Raw genomic sequence first — 27,088 nt, 5'->3', positions numbered from 1 at the left:
TTTCTACTAGTTCTTTTTTAATTTTTTTTTTATTTCTTTCTTCAAGTTACAAGGGAAGCACATTTATTCATTTTTTGCTTTTTTAAAAATCAGGGATATCTCAACTTGTATCCTGGATATAGGGTTTAAAAGACAAAAATAAAAACATTCAAACACAAAATTATAGGCATCAAATATATGTGTTTCATTAATAAAAAAAAATACACAATTCACTGATGAATCCAGATGATCCAGCCTGGACAGTGGTTTGTTTTTTTTGTTGCAAATGACAAATGAGTGTGACATCATGTAGTCCTAGGACCTACTCCAACATATATTTGGTTACCGAGGCAAATTAGAGCCATTTTAATTATAGGCTGTTCAACAAATACATTTTTATGCCTTGTCAAAAAAAACCAAACTGTGACATGCTAGTTTTAGCAACCTATGTTAATTCTCAAATGAAGGTAAACCCTTTTAAAGACACCATGGAAGAGATTCCTGATATCACTTTGGAAATTATAAAAGGGATATTTAAGTCAATTTTTGAATATAATCAATTTCTCTCCAAACAAGAAGAAGAAGAAGCCCATTTTAATGGCGGTAAAGTAAGTTTTAGATTTCCTTCCAGAAATAACAAACAATACAAACTGATCTGAGCATGTCACAAACATGCATCAAGCTTCAAGCCCGTGCTTAGACACATACCAGTGTACCATCACGAAATTTAACAGTAAACTGTCACTGTAACGCCTCCTCTGCATGGGTGCGAACGAGCACACGAACCTCTCCGGGGTAAACTGAAGCTTTTAAACTCTTACGATGAAAAACTAAAATCTGTCTGAATTTAAATTTAAACCAATCTGCCACTCTAGTGTTTGACACTCTAAGGGACATTATTCATTTATCCTCTAACCTCCATGAAAACTCTTCATCCCCAAATCCAGTGTGAGGAGGATTTCCTTTTTTTCGGCGGGGAAACAATTATGAAACTCAGCTTGTAGATCCGCTAGATTTTGGTCCCACTATTTCTGAAAACAACAGGCCATCAACAGCATGAAAAAGTAAATGTGACATTGTTGAATGGCTGAAAACAAAGAGCACTTCTGTCTGACGACGTACATCATCTTTGATGGACACATTTTCATTAGAAGGGGGGTGCAAGTGGAGCAGGGGTGCAACACGTCTCTGAAGGATTTGATTCAACAAAGAGTCATCCCACAGACAAAGATGTATTAATGCTCCTCATCTTTACAGGACAATTAGTCTTTAAACTAGTGTGTTATATAAGTATCAAACAATACATTATGATAGGATTCACCACCCGCAAGAAAAACAAAACAAAAAAAACTAACTATCCCTACGCAAGTCAAACACCTATTATAGTTCAACACAAGCAATAGGCAAAGTTAATAAGTTCAATAATTCAACAAGGACCTGGATAATCTCCACCGAACCTCGCCCGGCTCACACGGAGGCTGAGCGCACAGGCGTCCCCCCCATTTCTACATCTCCACAAAGCCCTACACAACTTTAGTTCTGTGTCATGCCACAATATACAAAGATACTCAGAGAATGACAAACACTTTCCTAAAACGGAGAGGAGGAGGAGGAGGAGGAGGAGGAGGAGGAGGAGATGGATGCTGAGGAGGAGAAGCATCAGGACTGCGAGACTTCTCTTATGATTTCTGCTCTGGGGTCAGTTCGACACAGGTTTTCAATACGCCATGATTCTCCCTGCATTACATTCATGCACACACACACACACGCACGCACGCACACACACACACACACACGTGCTGTGGCGTTGTTATGGTTGATGCATCGAGTGTGATGTGTCAGCAGGTTTGCACAGAGGGCAGTCCTGTCACAGAGGCCGTCTGCAGTCTGTACACGATGAGCACATGATCGCGCTGCGGCCTTCAGCTCCTCAGAGGTGATGATTGTTATGGCGACGCCTCAGGGCGGCAGTGTCAGAAAAAACGAAAGGAGACGCTTAAATGGAAAACAAAAATTCCACGCTCTTTTGAGGTTGACACTGCTCAGAAATCGTGGATTGTCATCCTGCAGTCCTCTGTCGGCGAGGGAGAGATGTCCGATGATGTAGAAACGTGTTCAGTAAAGAAAAATATCAGTCTTCCGTCCTCCTGCGCTGGTCTCACTGCTCAGTCTGGACTTGGTAAAGCAGCGTGAAAGCCTCGACTGAAGCCACCAAAGATCGCGGAAAAGAACGATGATCTCCTCTCTGATCTATACAGGCTCTCGGGGTTGAAGAGGAGGGTGAAAGGGCAGGTGGTCATGAATTCCTAAGTAAAGGTTATTATTCTGCAATATCGTACTGCAAATCCTTGTGTAGCAATAAAAATCCTTGTGTTGCTGTAAAAAATTGTCTTGTTTAAATATGAATATAGTGCTGAGTTTCTGCTCTTTAGGAAACGACAGTCTGTTGTGAGGCGAAACGGACAGGACCTCCCCCTTCACTACAACTCCATGTCCTGAGCCTCGTCCTCCGAAAAGTCTGACATGGAGCTCTCGGAAGAGGAGTCACCCCCTCCCTCCTCCTGCTCCTTTAGAGCCTCCTCTGTGGCGTACTTCTGAATGTACTCTGAAAAAAAAGACACAGAAACTCACTGTGACTGTGCTCTCAACTCCAGGTCCACTTACTCACGTGTTCAGGCGTTTTGAAATATATCATTAACGTCAGACAATAGTGTGCTATTAACTTGGATATCTGTATAACTGATGAATTTAATCTGCTGGGGAAAATCCCAAGAGGAGAAGTGGAGGTCGGGGATGTGTATCTCATTAGAATATTAAAGAAAACTGCACTTAGACATAACAAATAAACTGACTTTAATTAATTAAATTAATTTAATTCCTTGTGTAGAGAGGTGGAGAGAATTAGTAGAACTGATAAATGAAATGGAAAAAGGTACATATAACATAAGAGGGAAAGGGTATGAGGTGGTGGTCCAAGTGGGAGACAAACAATGCGATAATAATAGATATTAAAGTCAACAGCCAAAAGAGGGAGCACATTGTGTATGTGTGTATTTTCTCTTTTCTCTTCTTCTCTCAACATTATTACCATTACTATGTGGATGTTCTTAGTAGCTGCTGTCAGGGTTTTTTTTTTTTTTTTACTGTTTCTTTTGTTTTGGTTTAGTTTGGTCTGCTGTTTATTGAGAGATTTATTATATGTTTATTAATGACTTAAATATGTATCACTGTGGCGTCTCACTGTTTTCAATTCAGAAAAATAAAGTTTAAAAGAAAAAAGAAAATGGTGTGCTACCTTTGATCTTGTGTTTATAATCCTCTGGCCGGTGCAGGTACATGGCAGCTGCGTCCCCGTTCAGGGGGTCGATGGGGTTGGGGTAGGCGAGCAGCTGAGGGAGGAATGACTCAAAGATGTTGGTGAGGTCTGGTGGATGTGGAGATAAAGATTGGTCAGTACAGAGAACAAAACTCCAGAGAAATATCAGCCGGCTGGATGAGCTCTCATTACTCTGACTCATTCACTCATGTGCGTAGTTACAACATGACCCGCTAGAGGTCGCTATTGTAATGAAGTGTTGATTTCAAACAGATCAGGATGAGAAATAGAAAAACTTGACTATAAAACATATAATTATAAATATGTAAAATGTGTTGAACATGTGAAAAATATAAAACTGTAAGCGGCTTTCCACTACGGATCTGTGCAAATCTTTAGCGATATTTTAAAATGTTGATTAAACGTAATTGTGAGATGACATGAAACACGGGGATGGAAGTATAAAACATTATTGGGTTTATTTCTATTGCAGCCACCGCACCAGCCGTCAATATTTCAACTAAAGACGACTTATTGCGAGCAATTATAAAAAGGCAAGCCCCTTACACGGGAGCGACCACGTATGAGGGATTTCTGGGAGGTGATAGTCCACAGTTTCACAGAAGAATTGTGGATCCAAAACTTTCGGATGATCAGCTCAACTTTTTAAGAGTTATGTGATGCATTAACACCTCTTGTAGCTCCTGCTACAACATGCCCGAAGGAGCCTAAAAATGCAAAGCTCTAGCATCATGTGACTTATAAAAGCCAAAAAAGTGTTATAAATTGTGAATAAATTTTTTTCCCAAATTTATGTGTTTCCATTAGGCATATTTTATATTCGCAGTTCAATTTCTGCAATTTATGGGTTAATGGGAACCGGCCATATGTGCCCTCTGCTGTAATACAATGTAAAAATCAGATAAACCACCAGGCGGCTGTAGATGCCCTTACAGGTTACATCCACGTCTGTGAAAACACGAACACAAAAGATCTATACAATCAGCACAGTTTCAAGGTGGTTCTTGAGGGTTCTTGAGTTATGGCCAAAAACCTGACCTCGAACCTTTGACCTTTGACCACCAGATTCTAATAAGTTCATTCTTAAGTCAAACTGGACATTATTGCTAAATTTGAGGAAACTCCTTCAAGGCCATCTTCAGATATTGCGAAAATGAGACGGATGCAAGGTCACACTGACCTTCACCTTTGAACACCAAATTCTAATTAGCGCATCATTGAGCCCAGTCTAACATCTGCACCAAATTTGAAGAAATTCCCTAAAGGTATCTCGAGTTATCACATTCACAAGAAAAATTTGAATGCAAGGTCAGAGTGATCTTGACCTTTGACCACCAGGGGTATCTTGAGGTATTCTTAAGATTTTACCATTATTTTTGTGTATCTCGTTATACACTCAGTTACGGAAGAGCTCTTTTGGTCCGTCAGCTTCAAACAACTTTCAGATAATACAAATTTGCTATATAATTAAATATTTGCTAGAACTAAACAATTACCGATTAAACATCAATTAAATATGCTGAAACTCACTTCATTCAATATAACGTTTTAATAATTCCGTAATAAAACCCTGAATCCTTTTTCAGTCAGGCTTCAAATAAGATTACTGACTTCATTATTTCATTTGTTCAGCTGCTCAGTCTGTTAGTCATCGGAGCTAACGATTATCATCTGTGCTAACTGCTCATCACTCCAGCGTCACACCACCCCCCAAAATAGGCCAATACTTATCAAGGTGTTTTCAAATACACAACAAGTGTCTGGCTGAGAAACAAACAAATACACACAATTGTCTCTCTTCAGCCGTGATAAATCTCGGACCTCTCGCTCTCTCCGTCTTTAAAACGCGGATGGTTTAATTTTAAAAACAGATGTAACCCTTATCATGAGGTCCACTTTTTAAAGACGTACTGTTGCGATCAGTTTGTCTCATAACTTAATCATAATAACTATGAAAGGCCCAAACACTAAATCTGGGCTCTGTTGGACAGACGTTTGGTAACACTCACAGGAACAAACAGAAACAAAGTGAAACAAAAATCCCCTCCAGGTGAGTTTGTTCACCAAGCTGTGTTTAGAGTCCTCTCAGCTTCAGGACCTTCTTATCTATCACTGAATGACCTCAATACATGCCGCAGTTATCACTGAAGTGTAAGCTGATTAATGCGAGATGCTCTGCCTAAAGCCGCACTGTTTTTTGGTTGGCTATCACTGTCAGTCAATTTAACCGAGTGACCGGTGAAACTGCATGAAGGTATCACGGTGAAAGCTGTAGCTGTGACTTACCGTAGAGAGCTGTCCATGTCTGGTTAATGACGTCTAAACACACGGTTCCTGACCTGAAAAAGACGCAACGCTGAGTACAAATGTAACAGCCCAGCATACGTAGTCAGAGCAAAGCAGGGGAGTCTGGGGTGAAACGAGCAAGATAAAAACATCAGCTTTTCCTCCACAGTATGAATCATTTCTTAAATGTCAAACAAACATGAGGATAAGCTTCAGGCAACAACATTCACAATTATAAAATTGTTTCTATGCAACTCTCAGGCTGTTGCCATAAAAATTAGTTCAATCTGTGCCATGTTAACTGCTTAAACGTGTAACTACAACTATCATGTCTTTCCTATTTTGTTACATTACAACCTGTAATTTAAATGGATTTTTATTTGGATTTTTTTTGTAATGGACCTACACAGAAGTCTAAATTGGTGAAGTGACATGAAAAAAAATCAAACATTTTTGCTATGACGTCCCTAATTAAGACCTGGAGCTACCAATCACCTAAAAAAGTCACATTATTAGTTAAATAAAGTGCTGCATGACCTTAGTTTATATACATGTAAGTAGCTCTGAAAGGCCCCAGAGTCTTGGTGCGTCATAGCAAAGGGGTTGAATAGATATGTACGCACCATTTTTAATTAGTGTATTTTCTATGAGGGTCCATTACAAAAATAAATAAAAACCCATTTATATTACAGGTTTTAATGCAACAAAATGGGAAAAACGCCAAGGGGAGTGAATACTTTTGCAAGACAATGTACACTTCATGAAATCAATCACTGAAGAGTGATATCTAAAATACTGAAGGCTCACTTACGCTTCATCGATGTTGGGATGAAAGATTTTATTCATGAATCCTGTAGAAAAAAAGAAGGAGCAGGATTTAATAATTATAGAGTCAAATTTAATATGGAGATTTTAAGACTTCACCACAACATTTTGTACCTATTGATGGTGATTTGAAGGGGTATTTATCTGGTAGGTCCACTCTGACCTTCCACACACCTCCTTCGTACGCCGCTGGAAAGAAAAGAAATATCTATATGCTGGACTGAAACACACAAAACTGTTTTATCCAGGATGTAAAACAAATGTTTAAACTTTCAACAAAGAGTGTACTCTATGCCGATTAAATGTCCACCGGGTACAAGACAGTTAAATGTAGTTCTTTTCAGGATATTTATTAAACAAATTTATTACTCATATTTGGGAAAAAAATATCTTTTTCTTATGCATCTTTGCAGTTAAGTATAACAGTAAGTATATGTGATCCCATGCAGAAGTAGGTTTTATATAGAAAAATGGTTATTAAGCGTGAGTTTGGTTAATCTACATTTTGCCGACAGGTAAGTGTAAGTATAGTATAACGTCAGTATTAGGTTCAGAGGTAGATTTAAAGATTTGTAACATCAGAAATGTGGGATTTCATACATAAGAGCCTGACTCATTTATACAAAAATACATCAAATATTGATAAATAACAAGCTTGTCGATTACGAGCACAGAAATTTAAGACTTTTTAATGAATTTAAGGCCTAAAATGTATAAAACGTCAGACATTTTAATGACCTGCAGATGGTGAAAAGCTGTTTCATGAGAAGTCAAATGTGAAAATCGATAAATTCAAACTCACTTCCAGGTGGACCGTGGAACTTGACCACAAACTCGTTGAGTCCACTGAGGATGGTGACCTCATGCTTGCTCTCGATGCTGACGTCTGGTTAAGGAAAAGGCACACCCGAAACAAACGGGACAGGAGAGGCAGGGAATTCAAACGCATGTTCAACAAACAAACAGGCTGAGAACTTGTCTGAGTGGACGTCAATATAGGATCAATAACACGAGCCGTAGCTGCGAGATCAATAATCCAGGGTCAGACAAACTTGACCACCAGACAACACGAACACTTAACAGCAACAATGTCACACTCAGCAACACGACAACAACTTATGAAACATGACGACAGCTGTTAATCATACAGTGGAAAAAGTTCACAAACAGCTGGACTACAGATGATATTAAAGGATCAGTGTTTAGGATTTAGGGGAATTTGATGGCATCTCGTGGTGAGGACTGCAGACTGCAAACATCTGAAGCTTCTCCCAGTTAGAATTCATTCGGGGTTCATTGTTCAGGGTTTTTTTAACTGGGAGCCAAATTACCCGCAGAGGTCTCTTTCTCTCCAAAACAAACCGACCAGGTGGTTAAAACCAGTAAAAACACTGAATAAAGAAGTTTAATGTTATAAACCAGTGCTTCTCCTAACTGTTAGGCATGTTAAAGAAGGACTGCTCACCTGTTAATCTGTGCTCACCTTTTTTGTCTGACAACTTAACATCAGATGTTCAGGGAGTTTTTACCGGGAGACAAGTTATCTGCAGAGGACACTTTGTCTCCAAAACAAACCGAACCCATCATTTAAACTGGTATAAACACTGAATAAAGCAGTTTCACATTAAAAATTCAGTGTTTTTCCGACACTGCTCATCTCGAAGGTCTGCTAACTACAGTGGTCAACACGAAACTGCAAACGCCCCAATCTAGAGCCAGTTTTTGGTTTGTTCATTCTCGGATATTGTATTATATCTCAGTGGACAAGGACTTGATCTGTATATAGATATATATATAAAGCTCATTTTAAGGTAACAAAAAACACAACAGTTCTTTTTTTTCAGGTGATTATACACTAAAGAAAACATACTTGCTATATTATATTCCATTTCTGCCAAAACATACCCTAATTTCTACAGATTGGACCTTTAATAATCAAACCTTCATATTCCTTAAAAAAAAAAGTCAAGACTAAAACTGATCAACTCTATCTGTTATCCCCTATAATAAACACTCACAGCCAGCTGCGCTGTGAGGGAGACTGATGAGATCTTTCATCTGTTTTGCAGGTAACTACAGCCGGAGAAGATGGGAGGTGACTTGGGTGGGGAGGATGTGTCATAATCACAGCGTGTGGCGACAGAAAGAGACGACACTGAGTCAACTGTCTGACAGCGGCACAGAAAGCTTGGGCGTATACCGTCTGTGTGAGCCTGACATGATGACAGACGAGGAAAAAAATTGCTTAAAAACCACACGAGTGAACTGTTCATCATCCCGTCATAAATCCTCTTGTCATCTCCATCCCGACAATCTAACCAAGGTAACGCAAGGATGCTAATTTAGCCAAACTGCTGGAGCACAATAATAACTCCACAGAGCTTGTCAGGAGGCGGAACAACTGTAAAACGCAGGAGGAGGTTTAAAAAGCTCATTCACTCAGAAGAAAAAGGTTTGCAAACCACTGAGCAAGAAGACCGAGTGGCTCCAAATGTGATCTGAGGCAACGGGTCCTATAAATAAAATCTGTTATAGATGTAGACTTGTAAAAAATGTGCATCTCTCTCTTATGCCTTTCCCCGGGGGTTTTCCATAGAAACCCAAGCATTTGCTCACTCAAGAGTAAAGTAACTACCCAAGGGAAAGCCTTTAATGCGACGAAAAGCTCACAGAACAAAGAGACGAGTCCTTTTTTTATTATTATTTTTTTTAACCTAATTCATAACTTTAGTTCTCATGGCATTTAGTTTTCAGCTCTGAGCATATCTTTTCATTTTAACCATACATTTAAAAGACAACATCTGCAGGAGACCAGATACAGCCGATCCTGCCTGATGTGTTCAACTTACACTGATGTTTTTTCTCAATTTGTGAGGACAGTAAAATAATCTGCGCTCTGTAACGGTGGTTCAATCTAACGTGTTTGATTTAAAGCCACAACATCTGAATGACATCGCCTGTTAAACAGTGGTGCTACACTCAGGATTAGAAACTGCTGAAACAAGATCCACAACATGAGAACTGATGGATCCTAACATGTGTTTCCCTTACTGACTCCTGGTTTCTATTCTTAGATTCCTCATCCATACTTTATAATCTCATTAATAAAACAAAACAATAATAACAATAGCAAAAAAGCAATAAGTTTCCTTTGTATTTTTGTTTTTTTTAGCATCTCTTTGTAGACATGACTGTCCACGATCATGCATGTGGTAAAAATGTATGTTATTAATCACCGTGCAGCACTGCTCTTATATTCTCAAAATGACATAAATAAGAGAATCATTTTACCAGCAAATCATTAAATCTGCCTGCACTTGAGTACATGTTTATTATGGTTCTTACCAGCAGTCTCAAGTGCAGGTTAACAAACACCAGTGTTATACTGAATTATTAACAGGCTCGATGATTGGTCATTTATTAAGATTAAATAAATTATGCAAATGTTTTATTATTAAACTGACTGTGTATAAGTCTTAAAAAAATGTTATGTAAAACTCAAACTGTTTGTCAGCTCTTAAAAAATGACTTTAAACATATTACGCAGCACATTAGTTTTTATTCATTCCCAGCATCTGAGGTTAAAGGTTTATAAAAGCTGCAACCTTAACATACTCAATTATAAAGGACTGGAGCTATTCTCAATATCTTTGCTGTCTGAAGCTGTCATTATTTTCATTTTTCATAACAATTTAAGTAACTTTTATGTTATTAATCAATTTACTGTTTAGTCCCAGGGTCTTCAACAGGGGTCCGCAACCCCTTGGTGGTCCTCAGAGTAACTGCAGGAGGTTGCCAAATTGCTATTTGATAGTCTTTCAACAGTTTTTTTTTCTTAAATTAAAATATGAATTTACCATATTTTGCCTTTTACAACAACTTATAATTCCCAAAGTGGAGTTTCGTCTCTCACCTGCCTGAAAGGCAAATATAGGTCAAGACTGCAGCCTGAGGCAGATATGCTCCTCCGCCTGTCAACCTCCATCCACCTGCTTTAATACGCAACGCAAGTTTACACAATGTAGTAAGTAGGGTTGCAACAATATACAAGTTTTAAGGTATACTGTGATATGACAGTTTACTGTTATCATACCGTCTACATTTGCTTAGTTACAATAATGGGAAAAAAATGCAGCTGGACGGAGAATTTCACCTTATTTTAATTCAAAAAAGGGAAACTCTTTAAATATACTTCCATTTGACTGATAACAATGAGCTAATAATAAAAATAAGTTTAACTGCAATACTTTCTGAGACGGTTATTGTTTGTATTGTGTGTACAGCTGAGGGGTCCTCAGCCTGTAAAACACTTAGGATCCCTAGTTCAGTCTATAAAATGACAGATAACGGGGGGAAAAAATCGCAATTACTATTTCCTAGAGTCCAAGGTGACATTTTTAAATAGCTTGTTTTGACTGAAGAATGAATGCAAAACACCAAGAAATTTAGATTACAAATAAATAAATAAATAAAAACTGAGGAAAAACAGGAAATCTTAACATTTTAGTCACTAAAATCAGGGAATGTTTGAATATTTTTGCTTGATAAATGACTACAGGATAATCAAAATGGTTGGTCATGAATTTTCTATTGTTCTCTGACTTAACTGCTTTGCATTTTGTTTTGCACCTACGCACCGCTGCACCTCTTTAAAATGTTGTATTTTCCTTACTTTTGTGCATTTTATACACTCTATTTTTAGCCTTTTTTAAAAATCTTTTTTAACCTCACTGGATTTTATTTTCCACCTTATGTTATGCATCCTGTGCATTCTATTTTTATCTTTATTTTTCTAACTTTTATTAGTATTATAAAGTGAGTTTTATGCATTCTTTGTATTCTATTCTGATCTTTTTTTTTTACATGAGGGTCATATTATGTCTTTACGTCTTCTGTCTTTTCGTGTGAAGCACTTGGTGCATACAATGTCTTTGTTGTAAAGCATGTTGGGCTGCATTTCTTGTATGAAAGGGTGCTAAACAAATAAAGTTTCTTCTTGTTATTATTATTATTATTAGCATCATCATTATTATTGCTCAACTAATGCATTAATATAAAAACTGTTTCATCACTAGCTCTCTGTCGGTTCAAGAAGCCCTTGTTCTGTTGACAACATGTTTACCTATTAAGCGTCAGTACAACATAGTAATATATCGACCCGTCCTGCCATATAGACTGGATGCTCCCAGCCCCCATCCCTGCTGCATGTGCCCCTAAAGCACGCTTGTTGTTCCTCGATCAGCTGTGTGTGAAGCCCCGCCCTCCACCATATTCCGGATGGTAACAGGCTGACCAATCAGAGAGCAGCATCTCGCTGCAGGACAAAAACAAAACAATTCAGCTCACGCTGTCAGAAATCCCTTTCATGCAAACTTCAGCTGATAACTGCAAATAATTTGCAATAATACAACAATATATTCGATGATTACTTATTGCAAGAAGACAACAGTAGGCAGATATAAGCACACTGAAACATAGCATCATGTCACATTAATCCTCAAAGAGTGTTGAGAAAAAAAATTAAAATCATTATTTATTATTTGCCTTTTTCCCTTTGTGAAAAAATGATCGTTAAAATTCGATTAAAATTATTTGGCTTCATATTTTTATTGTTTGAAGTGAACACGCCAACCGTGACTTATTCACTGTTATGTTTTGTTTAGCAGCAATTTGCGAGATGTTTTTGTATTTGAGCAACAATTTAAAACACACAAAAACTGGTTTCTATGTCCTCCAACGTTAAATAACGCAACATTAGTTAGCTGTTGACTTTGTCATTTAGTCAAAGATCGTCTCTGTTACGCTGCATCGACCTTATTTGTTTTCTCCTGGTGATAGCATGCTACACAGCTAGCCACCTTGACGTTAACGTCACTAAATCGTGAAAAAAATAAATACGTCTTTCCAAAACGCGTTTTTAAAATGTAAAATAGTCTTCGCTAATCCTTCACGTTGTGTTGTCAGTCCGGTGGGACTACATATTACTGGCCAAGAGGCTAACTTATCGCCTCCGAGCTAAAGCTAACAACGTTCAAAGCTAACGCAGAGTTTCCAGCCAACGTTATATTGCGACAGTTTCCGCTGCTAATTCTGGCTTTTGGTACAAACAAGAACAGCGCTGCTAATGTGTTAGCAAGCCGACGATGGCTAACAGACGACTGAGTTCACACAAATAACGCTGAATGTGAACTAGCTTCCTCGCTATCCTGCTAACTTAACACTGAGCTAGTTAGCTAACCAAACCGCAGAATCTGGTGTTAGACACAGAGCTAAACAATTTAGTGTTTAGCATTACACACTTTTAACAAAATCTATTAATATCACACAGCTAGCAGCAGCATACATCCTCACAGCGGCTATCGGGAGTAAACGTGTTATTAGTCAACATTTGAGAGGTGACAATTATTATAAAACAAGTCGATTTGATGTGGCTACATGTTGTTTATGTTCAGAAAAGGATACAGTTTCACCACGTCGGTATCCATTCGCCTCTTGCCCGGACTTGGAGACGACATTTTTGTATTCCTTTCAGAAGTGATCTAAAAATACTGCGGCGATGAGGCTACCTCAACCTTTCAGTCTGAAAATACCTACAAGCCCTCCGGACTGTATCTACAGCCTTCCCACAATGTCCGTAAACAAGATCCTAGCTGCAACATCGCCCACTTTTCCTCCTCTCGGCGGGTCTCGAGTGTTTCTCTGACCAGCTCTACCTAGTTGTGTCCTGTCCTGAAGAGACTCTCTGCCAGTGACATCAACCTCCAGCGACCAGACTGACGAGAGGAGGGGCGCAGCTATAGAAACACAGCACACAGAAACACAACCACACTCTCACTCATTATTTATGACAGTCACAAAGATGCTGTGATCATCCCTGCAAAAAAAATAAAGTCGGAATTTAAATATAACATGTATTTCTGACTTGTTTTATAAGGCTGGTCCAATAGTGCGTAAAGAGCAAGTTTGTGCTTTTCTATCATGCGTACATCTATGATGAAATTAACTTATAGATAGAAATAAATAGATAGTAGGACCAATATCGGCCCACAACCGATATTTGAACCGATATGCATTTACAATAAAAATGAAAATCTATCTGTCAGTATTTAAAATTTGGAATATAACAAACTCCAACACAATACTTTCTTTTAATGCTTTTAGCCAATATTTAATCAAAACTGTTACTTTCAACATCAAATACAGCAAATTTCCAGCAACTTTGTTTTCTTATAAAATCATGTGAACATTTAAAATAAAAAGGAATGAATAAAAATAGCTCCTTGAGGCTTTACAAAGTAAAAGTTCCTCCCGTGCTGACACTTTCATTGCACTTTTTAATTAGTTAATTTCATCAGTGATCATTAAAATCAATTGCTGATACAGATAATTGGCAAAATGCTGAATATCTGCCCCAATAATAGGCCAGGCCAATAATCTGTCGGCCCCTAGTTAGTAGGTAGGTAGGTAGATAGATACAGGGGCACATTATGGATGTTTTGTAAAATTAGTATTTATTTGTTAAAACATGTTTGTAAAACTTGTTTTCTCATATTGGAAAATTGTGTGTAACGTTTTCTTCTCAAATTATGAGAGATATATTCTGACTATTCTTCCGTTAAAGTGACTTTGTATGTTGTTGTACGTATATTTTTTATATCTGAAGTCTATGTTGAGCTGCAAAGTCTTTTTAAAATTTTGTTCAGTCAAGTCTAAAGTCATTACATTTGTGACTTGATTCTGACTCAAGCTGAGGTTATGTAACTCAGGTGCTCACCTCTGGCTACAAGTACACATATAACGCAGTACTGCAACACATCAAAATAATAACACTGTTTTCGGATTAAACTGTTTACAAAGAGATGTTGGTTTGACTTGTCCATTTTCATCATACATTTCAATTCAAAGCTCCACCTCTCATGACCGAAAACATAACAAGTTACACTTAGTAAATAATATAATCATAATAAAATCAAAGTTGAATGTTTCAATATCAGATGGACTGAAGGCAAATCAAGAAATGCCATCAAAATCTCATTGAAAGATGCAGGTGCGTGCTTCTTGCTTAATATTTAATATTAAGCGTTTTATATTGTTTATCCATGTGATGTTAATAGTTCTGTTTGCTCTACACACAATACAACACTGTTTCTCCTCTTTTCTACCCGCTTTCATCCTATTTTCTTCACTAAATCAAGGGATTAAACACTTTGAGGCAAATTTGAGATTCTGGACAACAAATACACTACTAGCCTATATATAAATAAAAAGACATTGACTTGGTAGTTCATTTTAGTGATGTGCAGAAAGAGGTAAACCTGATAAAAGAGGTACTGTAATACTGTTAATCTATTGTCTTTGTGATGGAAAAAAAAATCTGCCTTCCATTTAACTTACATGTATTTCCCTATGACTTTTGGCAAATAGTGTAAACATAACGGTTTACAGTCAGTGAGTTCAGGTCACCCAAACTCCTTTAGCACATTCGTCTGTTTGAAAGAAGATCTGCAAGAGCAACTAAAATGTGTCCGTGTCTGCAATAGTGAATGTGTGCAAATGTTATCACCATGACATGCTTGTGAAAACACACTCATAACGAGTAAAAATCTTAATTTAGTTGAGATCCCAAATCACATGGACTTTGAGATTCATGGCTCTTCAGTGGTCATATGATGACCTCCTCAGGTCATGGGACCCTTGCTTGTCATATGATAACAACAGCAAGTACACTCCCGAAATTCTTTGTTTTGCTGATGTTGTTAAATGTGTCACTCCAACCATCTGGAGCAAAGTAAAATGAATGTGACTTAACCCTTTAAAGTCCTCACCATGGGTTAAAAGGGTCTGCATTTTTTATTTTCTTGGGGCTACGATAACAAAAGTAAATGTTTTTTTTTTTAAACAGGCTTTTTTAATATAGGCCAAACTGTTGAGATGGTTGGTCATGGTAATGGTAAAACAGTCAAATGACAAAAAAGTCATAATTACAAATCATATACTGTAATAATGCTTTTAATATGTTACTCTTCAGACAAATACCAGTACATTACTTCAAAAATGTCTCAGAAATTCAGAAATTTCTTTCACCAAATATATAATGGACTAACATTAAATATATGGTATTAACAACAGTGAATATCCATCCTTTTTTAATTTGTAAAAATGTAAATGCAGCAGGGGGGATTGAGATTTTTAAAGCAAACTCAAGATCTACATTTTTAGTCTGGCCTTTAATTGACCTTTACCTATTTATTTATTGATCATTTAAACATTTTAGTCTGTTTGACTGAATGGTATATACTATCATTATTTTAAACATATTTATATATTATTCCACTTTTATGCTGTTATCCTTTCCTTTTCCTTTTATGTGCTCTTTGGAATATTTTATTCTATTTTATTTTAGTTTTTCCATTTTTTTAGTTTTATCTTTTTATTTTTCAGTGTTATCCTGCCTCTGTTGTTCCCTTCTTTTGGTAGCATTTCCTCAGTTATAATGAGCAATCTTATATTAGTGCTTTAGTGGTTTTGTTGTACGAAGCACTTTGTGTTACAGTTTTGTTTGTAAAAGTACTTCACAAATTAAGTCTGATGACTGATATGTTGCAGACTTACACTTAAGTTCAAGTCAGATCAATCATGTCATGCCTTCCATTTTCCAGGTTAAAACTATACTTTGTTAGAACCATTTTACATTGTATTTCTGAATAACATAATTTCGGGTAATTTATTTACACCTTTTTTAATCTCTCATGCGGGAACAAACAAAGATCATGAAAGTAGTGCATCTCCCAGCCAGACTAATCACTTTGATGAGATGTATCATGTGAAGACCTCCATGATCTTATGAGTAGATCAGTTAAATGAACCAAAGCTGTCAACTCATCTCCTGTTTAATCTCATTAACACCGCTGCACCTCATTGTTCAGGAATTTCTTACCACCAGTGGCATTTCATACACTGGCTTCATTTTCTACGCACTCTCAGAGGCATTGTTACATTAACTGTTTAACTGAGGCTGAAACTCTTCTGACAAATGACCCGTGTAAACTTCTTTTTATTACATGGCAAAGTCAAATTTCCAGTGAGAAAGAAACTCATTAAAGGACACAGTGGTGGACATCATAGATCTCAAGTTAATAGACTGATGTATTGTGGACAGCAGAAACAGATCAGTGCAATACAAAAACATAAATGACAATAGTGTCTCGGCAGGCAGCAAAGACCTTAAATGTTAAATATTAATATGACTGCATGGAAAAACACCCCTGCCGTGGAGTGTTGTCAGTGAGTGTAAACTGCAGGGAAACAACACTGTTTGATCCAATCTGTTCATGATCTGCTCTGTCACAGTCACTGATACAACTCTTGATTACAATACTTCACAATACTTTGTTTATTTTCACCCAGTCTATGCAGAAAAAGCCATATCAGCTTCTCATGGGATTGATCTGTTTTGCTCCGTCAGCCTATCCCAACAAGCTTCAAATCCAGATTACCTCATGTCAGCAAAGCAGCCCCTGAAGATCTGGGCGAAAGGTTAACTCTTGGTTCAGTTGAACAAAAGGAGCCACTCGACCACTTCTTCCTGTTTGAAGGACTGAAAGGAGGATTTCACTCTCAGCACCTCACATTTATGGATGTGAAATTTAGCCAACAATAATAAGGTTGCACAAAAGGAATTCATCTTCAGATTCTCTCCTATAATTGGTAAATACAAAAATTATATCTTTCAAGCAAAGCACAAAATCATAAACATAGCCTAAGACTAAATGACATGCTTATTTCCTTGATCATTCGTTGCTTTTTGTTATAGTTTCAAACTTGTATTATTGGGCAGATTTATGTCAGAAAAGCTTGTCAACTACTATCAATGCCCGGTATAGACTGATTAACTATAATATTCTACATCAGTTATACCTTACCCCAGAAAAATTACATTCATTCAAATCTGACCTGTCAGAGATGTGCTTCAGATGTGATACTGAAGTTGGTTCCTTTCTACATTGTACCTGGCACTGTACCAAAGTGAGGCCTTTCTGGCATGATATCTGTTGCACTTTAACCAGGATCACAGGAGTTAGTGCTCCACTGGACCCAGAACTGTGTTTATTGGGGAACTTTACATGTATTCGCGGTTCTCTAAACAATGCACAACTCAAGTTTATGGAGGTCGCTCTATGTGTGGCCAAGAAGTGCATTGCTGTGTCATGGAAATCTGATTCCTCTCTTTTTATTGACAGGTGGTCTTTTGAGATGAATAGTTGCATCCCCCTGGAAAAAATTACATATTGTCTCAGAAAACGATACAACACGTTTTTGAAAATTTGGCAGCCATATTTAGACCATATCGGTACATCTCTTACTCCAAGTACTTAATATAGTTGTTTGTATTGCCTCTGCACACTGACTGTATGTTTGTTTGTTTGTTTTTTTTGTTTTGTTTTTTTGTTAAGGTAAGGAAGCTCACCCTTTACGCCTTACCTTATGTTATGTCCATATACTAAACTAAAGAACTCTTTCTTTCCCGCTGCAATCAGACTCCTAAACTGCTGACAGGAGCTCACACAGCAACTACCTCACATACACGACCTCATAACTGTACCTGACAGTTTACTATTATTATTCCATTTGCACATGCACAATTGCACTGTTCTTTCTTCTATTGTAAATTTCTAAATTTCTTCTACTGTAAATTTCTAAATTTCTATTTCATATTTCTTTTATATTTGCTACACGTTAGGCATTCTGTGGACAGCAAAGTAAGAATTTCATTGTACAGGGAAACATGTTTCCATACTGTGCATATGACAATAAACACTTTGAATTGAATATACCGTTGGTATAATGGTATGTTTGTAAACATTGCAAAACTGAAAATAAAATAGTCCAAAAAAAACTTGTATTATTAAAGCTGAATTGAATAGAAAATAATAATAATAATTAAGAACATTTAAGGCCATTGCAGTTTTCAGGACGTAAACATCACCGTGTGACTCTTGAACGCGACATGAATGTCTCCCGCTCTCTGATTGGTCGGTTCGCGCCAGCTGGCTGTGACGCTGCAGGCAGCAGCAGGTGAGGACGGTCCGTTGTGGGTTTTTTCTTTATTTTGGTGTGACTGCGGGAGCTCGCGGGCTCATGCCACTCCGTGTGGGTAAAGCGAAGCGGGTCGTGGTCCAGGTGTGAGGCCTGTCTGCGCGGATCCCTGTCGAGATGTCGTCGGCGGAACATGACGGTACCTTCAGTCAGCTCAACAAGTTTGAGAAACTGTCGTGGAGGCCCTCCGTCCGAGACTCAGGTCTGTAAACAAAACCTCTGCGAGAACAAGCAGCCCGCTGCAGTCAGCAAAGCTAACCGTGAACTGAGAGTTAATCCAGCTCGTGTTAGTTTATTTTGTCTCACACACTCATGTGTGTGAGTTTTGTCTGAGTTAAAGATGTGGTGTTATCACCGCTGCAGCACACAGGCCAAAGCTAGCTAACGTTGCTACGGAAGCCAGCAGAAATAAGAGTGAATGAAAAGCAGCAGGTATCTGAGCCATACTGATAAAGTTATTTACTTTACGGGTTTATTAAAATATTGTGCACTGATAGAAAGAGAGGTGGGGACGAGCATTATCTTCATGGAGGGGGATGCTAACAATAACGGTCAACGTTAGCATCACCTCACTGATACAATTAAATATTATTATTTGGGGACTAGAAAAAGTTTATAATAGTTCAATTCTGTATGTTCAATGCGTCAAAAAGCTTTAACCCTTTGAAACCTGAATCGACATCCTCTTTCTCGTCTTGTGTTCAGACACATTTCACAAGCAAACTGATCAAAATGCTTTGATTTCTTTAGAAAATATAGGGGAAAAATTAATGAGCAATATGGAAAAAAAGAAGCATAAATAAGTAAAAGGTGACAGGAAAAAAAGGATATAAACATATATTTATGTTAATATGATAATTAGGATTAAGCACTTATTTCATATAATTTTCTTGTTTGTTTTTTCTTTCTTCTTCTTAGGTAATTTTCTTTTTCTTTCTTTTTTTTTTACATTTCACTTTACTTAAGTTGCTCATTGCCTTTTTCCCATGTTTTTGAAAGAAATCAAGCCAGTTTACTCAGGTTTAAAAGGGTTAAACTCCACAAAAGGTGTGCCAATATAATTTGACCTAACCATGGGTGGATTACAAAAGGCCCCACCTCCTCTCCCACATAAGAGCAACAGGGTTTCCACGGTCATTAAAAAAACAGGAAAAGTCATGGATTTTCACAAACACATTATCCAGGCCTGACAGATTCATGGGATTAGTAAAAATTGAAAGTTTGGAAAAGTCATAGAATTTTGCTGTGTTAAATGAAATTGTTAAAGTGATGTTTCTTTGGATAATATCCATATAACGTCACAGCAACTTTATTTTCTGCTGCTGTCAATTTCACATTGCTGAGTGTGTGACATTTATTTACCTTCACGTATGCTTTGTCATCTTCTCCCTGCATTTCAAGTCTCCTTTTATGAAAGCCCCCTAGCTGAAATCATGTTTGAAAGATATCCGAAAAATGCCGGCACATGGGTCAAGGACAAAAATAAATGTTGGGTCCTGGAAAAGTCATGTAAAAGTTTTGAAATTTTGTCAGAACCCTGGAGCAAGAAACACAGACTTTGTTGATGGTTTTGCCTCTTTTTCTTTATTTTTTAAAAATTAAATATGCTTTATTTTGGACATTGATAATAATAATGATAAATAAAATACTATGCATATGAAAAAAAACATAGTGAACATATATGGCAGATTTTAATAGGCAACATTAACTTAAATTTCTTGTCTGAAAAGGAGTAAGAAGAAACAAAATGTTTGCATCCCTCTGTAATTGTCATGCATCTTTTTGTGGTTTTGTGTGTCTTTATTGTAATTTTGTGTCTCTTTGAGATCATTTTGTCTTTTTTTGTGTTTCTCTATGTAGTTCTGTGCATCTTTTGCAGTCATTTTGAGACTCTTCCTGGTCGGTACCCAAGAGGTTAAAAAGAGGCGTAATCCATCAGTAATCCGTCCATGGTCATTACCATTAATAATAAGTGAAATATTAAGATTGAAATTGAGTATCAACAACCAAAGTGCCACTCTTAATGGGACTTTTAGTTCTGATGATAAACATTTTAACCAGAGACTTTAAAAAACTTTCTCAAAAGAAAATTATCCTTAAAAGGTAAATTTGACAGATTTCGTTTGTGTCCTCAGTCCAGCCTCAACATACAGGCAGCACATCTACTGAACGTGTCTTTGTATCTGTCTTCTTCTTCTCGTACTTGTTGTATGGTGACTGACAGGCTCCAAGAAGCGGGCACGGTGGCTTCAGGCCCGGCGCATCTTCTCCCCTTCCTGCCCCAACCTGCGGATCCCCAACAGGTTTCTGAGAGAAGGTGCTGAAAGTACACGACATTTTCATCATACTGTTTCACCTCAGAGCAGGAGACAGATAAACTGACAGTGACTGAGTTAAATGAATACTGTCACGCTGTAAAACCCACCAGTTGCCATCTCTTTCACGTACAGCCAAACACTGGGTGAGGACAACACAGGGTTCCCACGGCTCCTTAAAACCGCTTAAAACACATTAGATTCATCGATCAAAAAATGAGGTCTTGATTGGTATTAAATGTATGAAATCGATCTTTGAAATTTTATAACTGCTATGACGTGGGGAGTAGGATCGTATAAATCATTGCATTGTAAAATCTCAATTATTGGTAACATTAATCGCCTGATTGCATTTAAAGCACCAAAAATGTTTTGTGTTAGAATAAATACTTGGGAAAATTCTCCTTATCTTCAAGTTATTTTTTTTATCAATTTTGTATTTAACATTAGTCTTAAATTTCATTTTTAAAGAAACCTGACTTGCCTTAAGCTGTAGGAGCCCTGCAACACGATGCACATGTTGTTGTTTGATATTTTAAGATGTTCTCTGGTGACAGCATCTCCTTTCACATCTACATGAGGGGTTCTCACGTTCTGCCTGTTTTGAATCTGTTCCTCCCACAGGACACTGTGTACCCCCCGCCCGCAGCGGACACCGCTGTGTTGCAGACAGCACCAACCTGTATGTGTTCGGAGGCTACAATCCAGACTTTGAGGAGGCTGGCGGGTCGGAGAATGAAGACTACCCTCTTTTCAGGGAGCTTTGGCGGTTTCATTTTGCCACAGCCACCTGGCAGCAGGTCCGCACAGAGGGCTACATGCCCACAGAGCTGGCCTCCATGTCAGGTAAGGATTGATATTTTGGAAACACCCACATGTTTTCCTTTTAGAACCACCTACTGGTCTTATTTAAAGGTAACCTGTGGAGTTTCTGACCACTTTCTGTGGAGCATCAGGTTTTATGCAAGGTTCCCGGGGACCCTTCAAACATCTTAAAAGGCATTGAATTCATTAATCTAGAAATAAGGCCTTAATTTGATGTTAAAATGTCTTTGATGGGGCGTCCGGTGGCTTAATGGATTAAGCAGGCACCCCAAGTATAATGGCACTGTCGAGCAGCAGCGGTCGCAGGTTCGAGTCCAGCTCGCGGCCCTTTGCTGCATGTCATCCCCTCTCTCTCCCCCATTCACACTGCTGATCTGTCCTATCTAATAAAGGCAAAAATGCCAAAAAAAAAATCTTAAAAAAATAAAAATATCTTCAATCAATCTATCAAAAGTCTAAAAAATGCTAAGACATGGTAAGTGGGATTTTATGAATTGCTTTCTTTGACGTTTTTTAATTATTCACCAAATCCCACATAAAGAGTGAGACACACAAAACCACCAATAAATGCCAGTTATTTCCCACTTCTAATGAGATCTAACGTTTTTTTAACCATAACAGAGCACGATATTATCTATGAAAAGATCTGAACACTACGAACACTTTACACACTTTACTTTGTTCTGCTCATGCTTCATTAATGAGACCTGAGCGAGTTTTGGTGAGTAACTCTGAATGTAAACAAAATCTTGGCTGCAGCGTTGATGTCCTCTGTGTAAGCTGTCTGACAAACAGTCAGTGCGCTCTCATACACTGCTCTGACCAGATTACTGTCAGCTCTCTGCAGGAGTCTGATTTCTGCAGTGACTTAAAGACAAAAGCACACTGTCTGGTTCTGATGAGTGTGACTTCAGTTACGACTAAAAGAACCAAAATGAAACACGCAAACACTTTTTTATAATGTTGAATGTGTTGTCTACATAAATGGTCTTTGTGTCTCTTTTATTGACACATTTCCTCTTGTTTACCATCACGCACGTTTCTTCATGTGCGCTCTGTTTCTCCGATCACGTGTACCAGCGAACTTAGTATGTTTGAATACGGTTTGAATCGTCATTTTTTACAAAACGTTAAGCAAGAATCTGTCTCGATGGGGGTCCTTGAAAAGTTCCGTAATTGTGTTGTGACTGATTGTGTTGATGTCCGCCTCGCTCTCAGCTGTCTTACATGGAAACAACCTGCTCGTTTTTGGTGGCACTGGGATTCCGTTTGGTGAAAACAACGGCAACGACGTCCACGTTTGCAATGTTCAGTACAAACGATGGAACCTGCTCAACTGCAGAGGAAAGAAACCCAACAAGATCTACGGACAGGTAACAGTGATGCCTCTGAACAGCCAGCTTAGATATAAAGACCCGAAATATGACCCAGTCTCACCGTTTATAAATAACTCTTTGAGAACTGTATGTAGCTTTCAACAATCAGCTCTAACTCTCGTCCGTTTCCAGGCGATGGTCATCATAAATGGCTACCTCTACGTGTTTGGCGGGACAACAGGCTACCTTTACAGCACGGACCTGCACAGGCTGGACCTGACCACTAGAGAGTGGACCCACCTGAAACCCAACAACTCGCCCTTAGATCTACCTGAAGAGAGGTCAGACAGCGCACGCACTGTTAAAGGGACAGTTCACTCCAAAATCAAAATTTTTTCCTCTCGCCTGTATTTCTACTTAATTTCTGCTGCTGGGTTTTTAAATACACACAAGAAAATAGGCAGCGCAGCTCTTGTTAAATTAAGCTCCAAAATTATGGAATACCCCTCCAAAAGCTGTAAGAGAAGCAGGCTCATTTTTTAATGACAGCTGAAAACCTATTTATCTAGACTGGCTTTTAATTAATGGAATTCTAAAATTATTATTTTATTAATTCTCTTATTTTACTTACTGGTCTCCATACTTATTACTTTGACTTTTATATCTTGTTTATCACCACCTGTCTTTTGATTATATGATCTTGTTTTTTGTGTTGCTTTTTTAAATTATTTTTATTCTGAAGATCTTTGAGCTGCATTCCTTTTATGAAAAGTGCTCTATAGATAAAGTTAATAATTATTATTACTATTATTATTAGAAATAGCACCACAATAAGAGATTACATGTATTTTTGATTTTGGCTGGAGCTGTCCCTTTACAAACTACAGTATTTGTGACTGATAGTAAATCACTAGAATATTAATAAAACTACACTGACAATGAATGCATGATTTCACAGGTACAGACATGAACTAGCTCATGATGGACAGAGAATATACATTTTAGGAGGTGGGACTTCTTGGACGTCATATCCCCTGGATAAGGTGAGAGGAACAAGCACATACACAAAATCTGACAGAAAAATAGTGTTCTACTCCTTTATTTATAATACTGTTTGTCTCCATCAGATTCACGCATATAACTTGGAGACAAATTACTGGGAGGAAATAGTCACCAAACCCCATGAAAAAATAGGTTTGTGATTTATGTTCAGCTTTTTTTTTTTTTTTTTGCTGAATGAAGTAATTGAAGCCCACACATTGAATTTACTTTATTTGTCATTATCATGACAGGATATCCTGCTGCCCGCCGTTGTCACAGCTGTGTGCAGGTCAAAGATGGTGAGAAGTATTTCACAGAGCATTATCTGGACACACATCTCTGAAATATTTGTGGTTTTCTTTTTATTTTAAACCGTGTCTCGCCCTGTTTCTTGCTCCAGAGGTGTTTATATGTGGGGGTTATAACGGAGAGATGATCCTGTCCGACCTGTGGAAGATCAACCTGCAGACGTTTCAGTGGACCAAGCTGCCTGCCGCTATGCCCGAGCCGGCCTACTTTCACTGCGCTGCAGTCACTCCGGTTAGTAAATTATCATTCATACGTTTGCATCTAACTCGGCCAGCAGATTGTTTCTGTGCAGCGGGCGAGAAAAGAGATGAAAACGGAGATAGAAACCAGTTTTATGCTCTGTAGGGCTGCAAGTAATCATTATTGTCATTGTCAATTAGAGGTTGATTCTTTTTGATTTTTAGTGCTTAAACTGTTGCCGTTTGAACGTTTCACAAACTATCATTAGTGGCTGAACTTGGGTTTCATAGTGGCCATAACTGCGCAGCCTCAAGCAGTCACATGAGGACATACGGGGGGTTGTGTTTGATGGTCAGTGGGTACAGCTCCAGAGAAAGCAGGTCCCCTCTGCTGTGTGACTGCAAAGAAGTGTACTGTTTTTCATTTTAACAATATGAAACCTGGATCAACATCACTTTTCTTTTGCTGCATTCAGATGCCTCTCGCAAGCATTAAAACACTTCGGCCCTGACAAATGGTTTGATTTCCTTCAAAAACATTGAGAAAAGGGCAAAGAGCAACTTGGAAAGAAATGTCCTATAAATTAGTAAGTAAGATATTGGTAGATTTGGAAAATAACTTTTAAAAAAAAAGCTCGTAATAATGCTCAGGGAGCTATATTTATAATTATCAAAAAATATTTTAAATCATTTTTCAAAAATACTACAATTTTAAAGCGGTGTTTTGGGGTCATTTCCTTGTGTGTTGTTTTTACTTTTCCAGGTTTTTCATTTATTTGAATTTTTATTCTACTATTTACTTTTGCTACTTTCTAAAAATTTCTTGCTTATTTTTGGGTGATTTCTTCTTAAGTTGCTCATTGCCATGTTTTTGAAAAATATCAAGCCATTTGCTCAGGCTTCAAAGGGTTAACAAGTATAAACATGACATTTTTTGCTGAGCCGCAACAACAGATTAATCACCACCACATGCTGGAAGGAGAATAAGTTGGTGACGGAGTAAATGCCAGCACATACTGTTTCAAATTTAACTCATTGTATGCATGGTCCAGTCATGGATGTTTTTTATGTTTTATGAACCATTAAAAAAATATTTTGAAAATACGAAAGGACTCCACTTAAACGTATCTTGTTTCAAATAAGAAATAGAATTTTCTCAACCCTGTCAAACAATATGTCAACTTGAAATTGGCCAGTCAATTAGCTATCAGCTTTTTTTATTCCAATCATTATCATTATATTGGCCTTTAAAAATCCATATCAGTCAAGCTCTTATCAATTAGGCCGATTGTTTCTATTAGTGGATTAATTGTTGAGTCTTTAAATATCAAAAAATAATTACAAAAAATGTCCATTGAAGCTTCCAGGAGCCCAGGGTGGCATCCTCAGATGTCTTGACTAGTTTCACCAATATCAAAAATAATCTGTTTACAAAGATATAAAGTAAGCAATTCCTAACACAAAGGATTCACCAATTGTCAACATAGTTGCTCATAATAATAGAATAATAATAATAATAATAAATAATAATTAATAATAATTAATAATAGTAATAATAGTTATTATTATATATAAATAAAGATATTATTCTTTAACAAAGTCTATCATTGTATGGATCCTTTCAGAAGTGTTGACACATCATAATAATCTGAGCCTGTCAGTGGCAAAAAACAAACACTTTCAATGGACGATAATTGACGGTGTGTACGTGCTGCCCCAAAGTTGTTACATTGCAGACAGATTCACCGCTGCCATCTGCAGCCCTCTCGCTTAGTACTGGACCGATTTGAAAAACATTTTCCGTCATTAGTTATTTAGATAAAACAACGACAAATAGGGTCCAGGTTGAAAAAAAAACAAAGTTAGCATTTACTAGCTGATCTAACAGAATTAAAAATAAATCTGAACATGTAAACCATAAAAAGATTCAACATTGATCACAATCATTCCTCTTAACTTTGAAATGATCAGTCCTCTGAGACAGACTAACTAACTAATGCAACTCACTAATTGTTGCAGCTCTAATTTCTGCTTCTTCTCTCCCCCGTCAGGCTGGCTGCATGTACGTCCACGGCGGTGTCGTCAACATGTCCGGGAACAGGAGGACGGGCTCTTTGTACAAAGTGTGGTTGGTGGTGCCCAGCCTTCTGGAACTGACCTGGGAGAAACTGCTGAAAACTTTCCCTCACTTTGCCCAGCTGTCCACCCTCCAGCTGCTCAGCCTGGGACTGACGCACACACTAATTCAGCGGCTCAAATAGACGCAGCACACAGACTGAAGGAAACGGTATGTGATGGAACGGCACTGACTCTAAAAATACTGATGACGAGGCAACAATTTCTTGAAAGGACAAAAAAAGTCTATGAAAAACTTTGAATGCCTTTTAACTTAAGTTTTACGTTAATGTGCACGCTTTGTAAAAGAATACTTCACCAGAAAATGACAGTTTGTATATCAAATATTCAACCACTGCTGAGTTGAATTTGTCTAGGAACTGTTTTTCTTGCATGCATCCACGGTTTACAGAGAAAAAAAATGCAATATCCTCCATGAATTGAAGTAAATAAGACATCAATTTA

General features: G+C 37.7%; 2 protein-coding genes across 3 annotated transcripts; one reads left to right on the top strand and one right to left on the bottom strand.

Annotated features, from left to right (window-relative positions):
* Nucleotides 1-26: 26 nt before the first annotated feature.
* LOC121950399 (ubiquitin-conjugating enzyme E2 H-like) lies at nt 27-13,166 on the bottom strand. Of its 2 annotated transcripts, XM_042496386.1 has the most exons (7): nt 12,890-13,165; nt 7,230-7,306; nt 6,542-6,616; nt 6,414-6,453; nt 5,603-5,655; nt 3,275-3,403; nt 28-2,584 (listed from the first exon to the last, which is right to left on the bottom strand). In XM_042496386.1, the coding sequence occupies exons 1-7, from the start codon at nt 12,940-12,942 to the stop codon at nt 2,460-2,462; spliced, it is 552 nt and encodes a 183-aa protein (XP_042352320.1). In that variant the 5' UTR covers nt 12,943-13,165; the 3' UTR covers nt 28-2,459. The 2 variants fall into 2 exon arrangements, with proteins under 2 accessions (XP_042352321.1, XP_042352320.1); XM_042496387.1 differs by lacking the exon at nt 6,542-6,616 and having other exon boundaries at nt 27-2,584; nt 12,890-13,166.
* A 5,347-nt stretch (nt 13,167-18,513) lies between these two features.
* On the top strand, nt 18,514-27,084 carry LOC121949898 (kelch domain-containing protein 10-like). The gene is made up of 10 exons (XM_042495732.1): nt 18,514-18,725; nt 20,748-20,840; nt 21,463-21,684; nt 22,882-23,036; nt 23,172-23,320; nt 23,938-24,022; nt 24,107-24,173; nt 24,272-24,319; nt 24,421-24,560; nt 26,560-27,084. Exons 1-10 carry the CDS (start codon nt 18,641-18,643, stop codon nt 26,767-26,769), a joined length of 1,254 nt encoding a protein of 417 aa, XP_042351666.1. The 5' UTR covers nt 18,514-18,640; the 3' UTR covers nt 26,770-27,084.
* The last annotated feature ends 4 nt before the right edge of the window (nt 27,085-27,088 follow it).

This window comes from Plectropomus leopardus, chromosome 11 (genome assembly GCF_008729295.1).
Source record: "Plectropomus leopardus isolate mb chromosome 11, YSFRI_Pleo_2.0, whole genome shotgun sequence".
In the NCBI taxonomy this organism is placed as follows: Eukaryota; Metazoa; Chordata; class Actinopteri; order Perciformes; family Serranidae; genus Plectropomus; species Plectropomus leopardus.
This window is presented reverse-complemented; position numbering and strand designations above follow the sequence as displayed.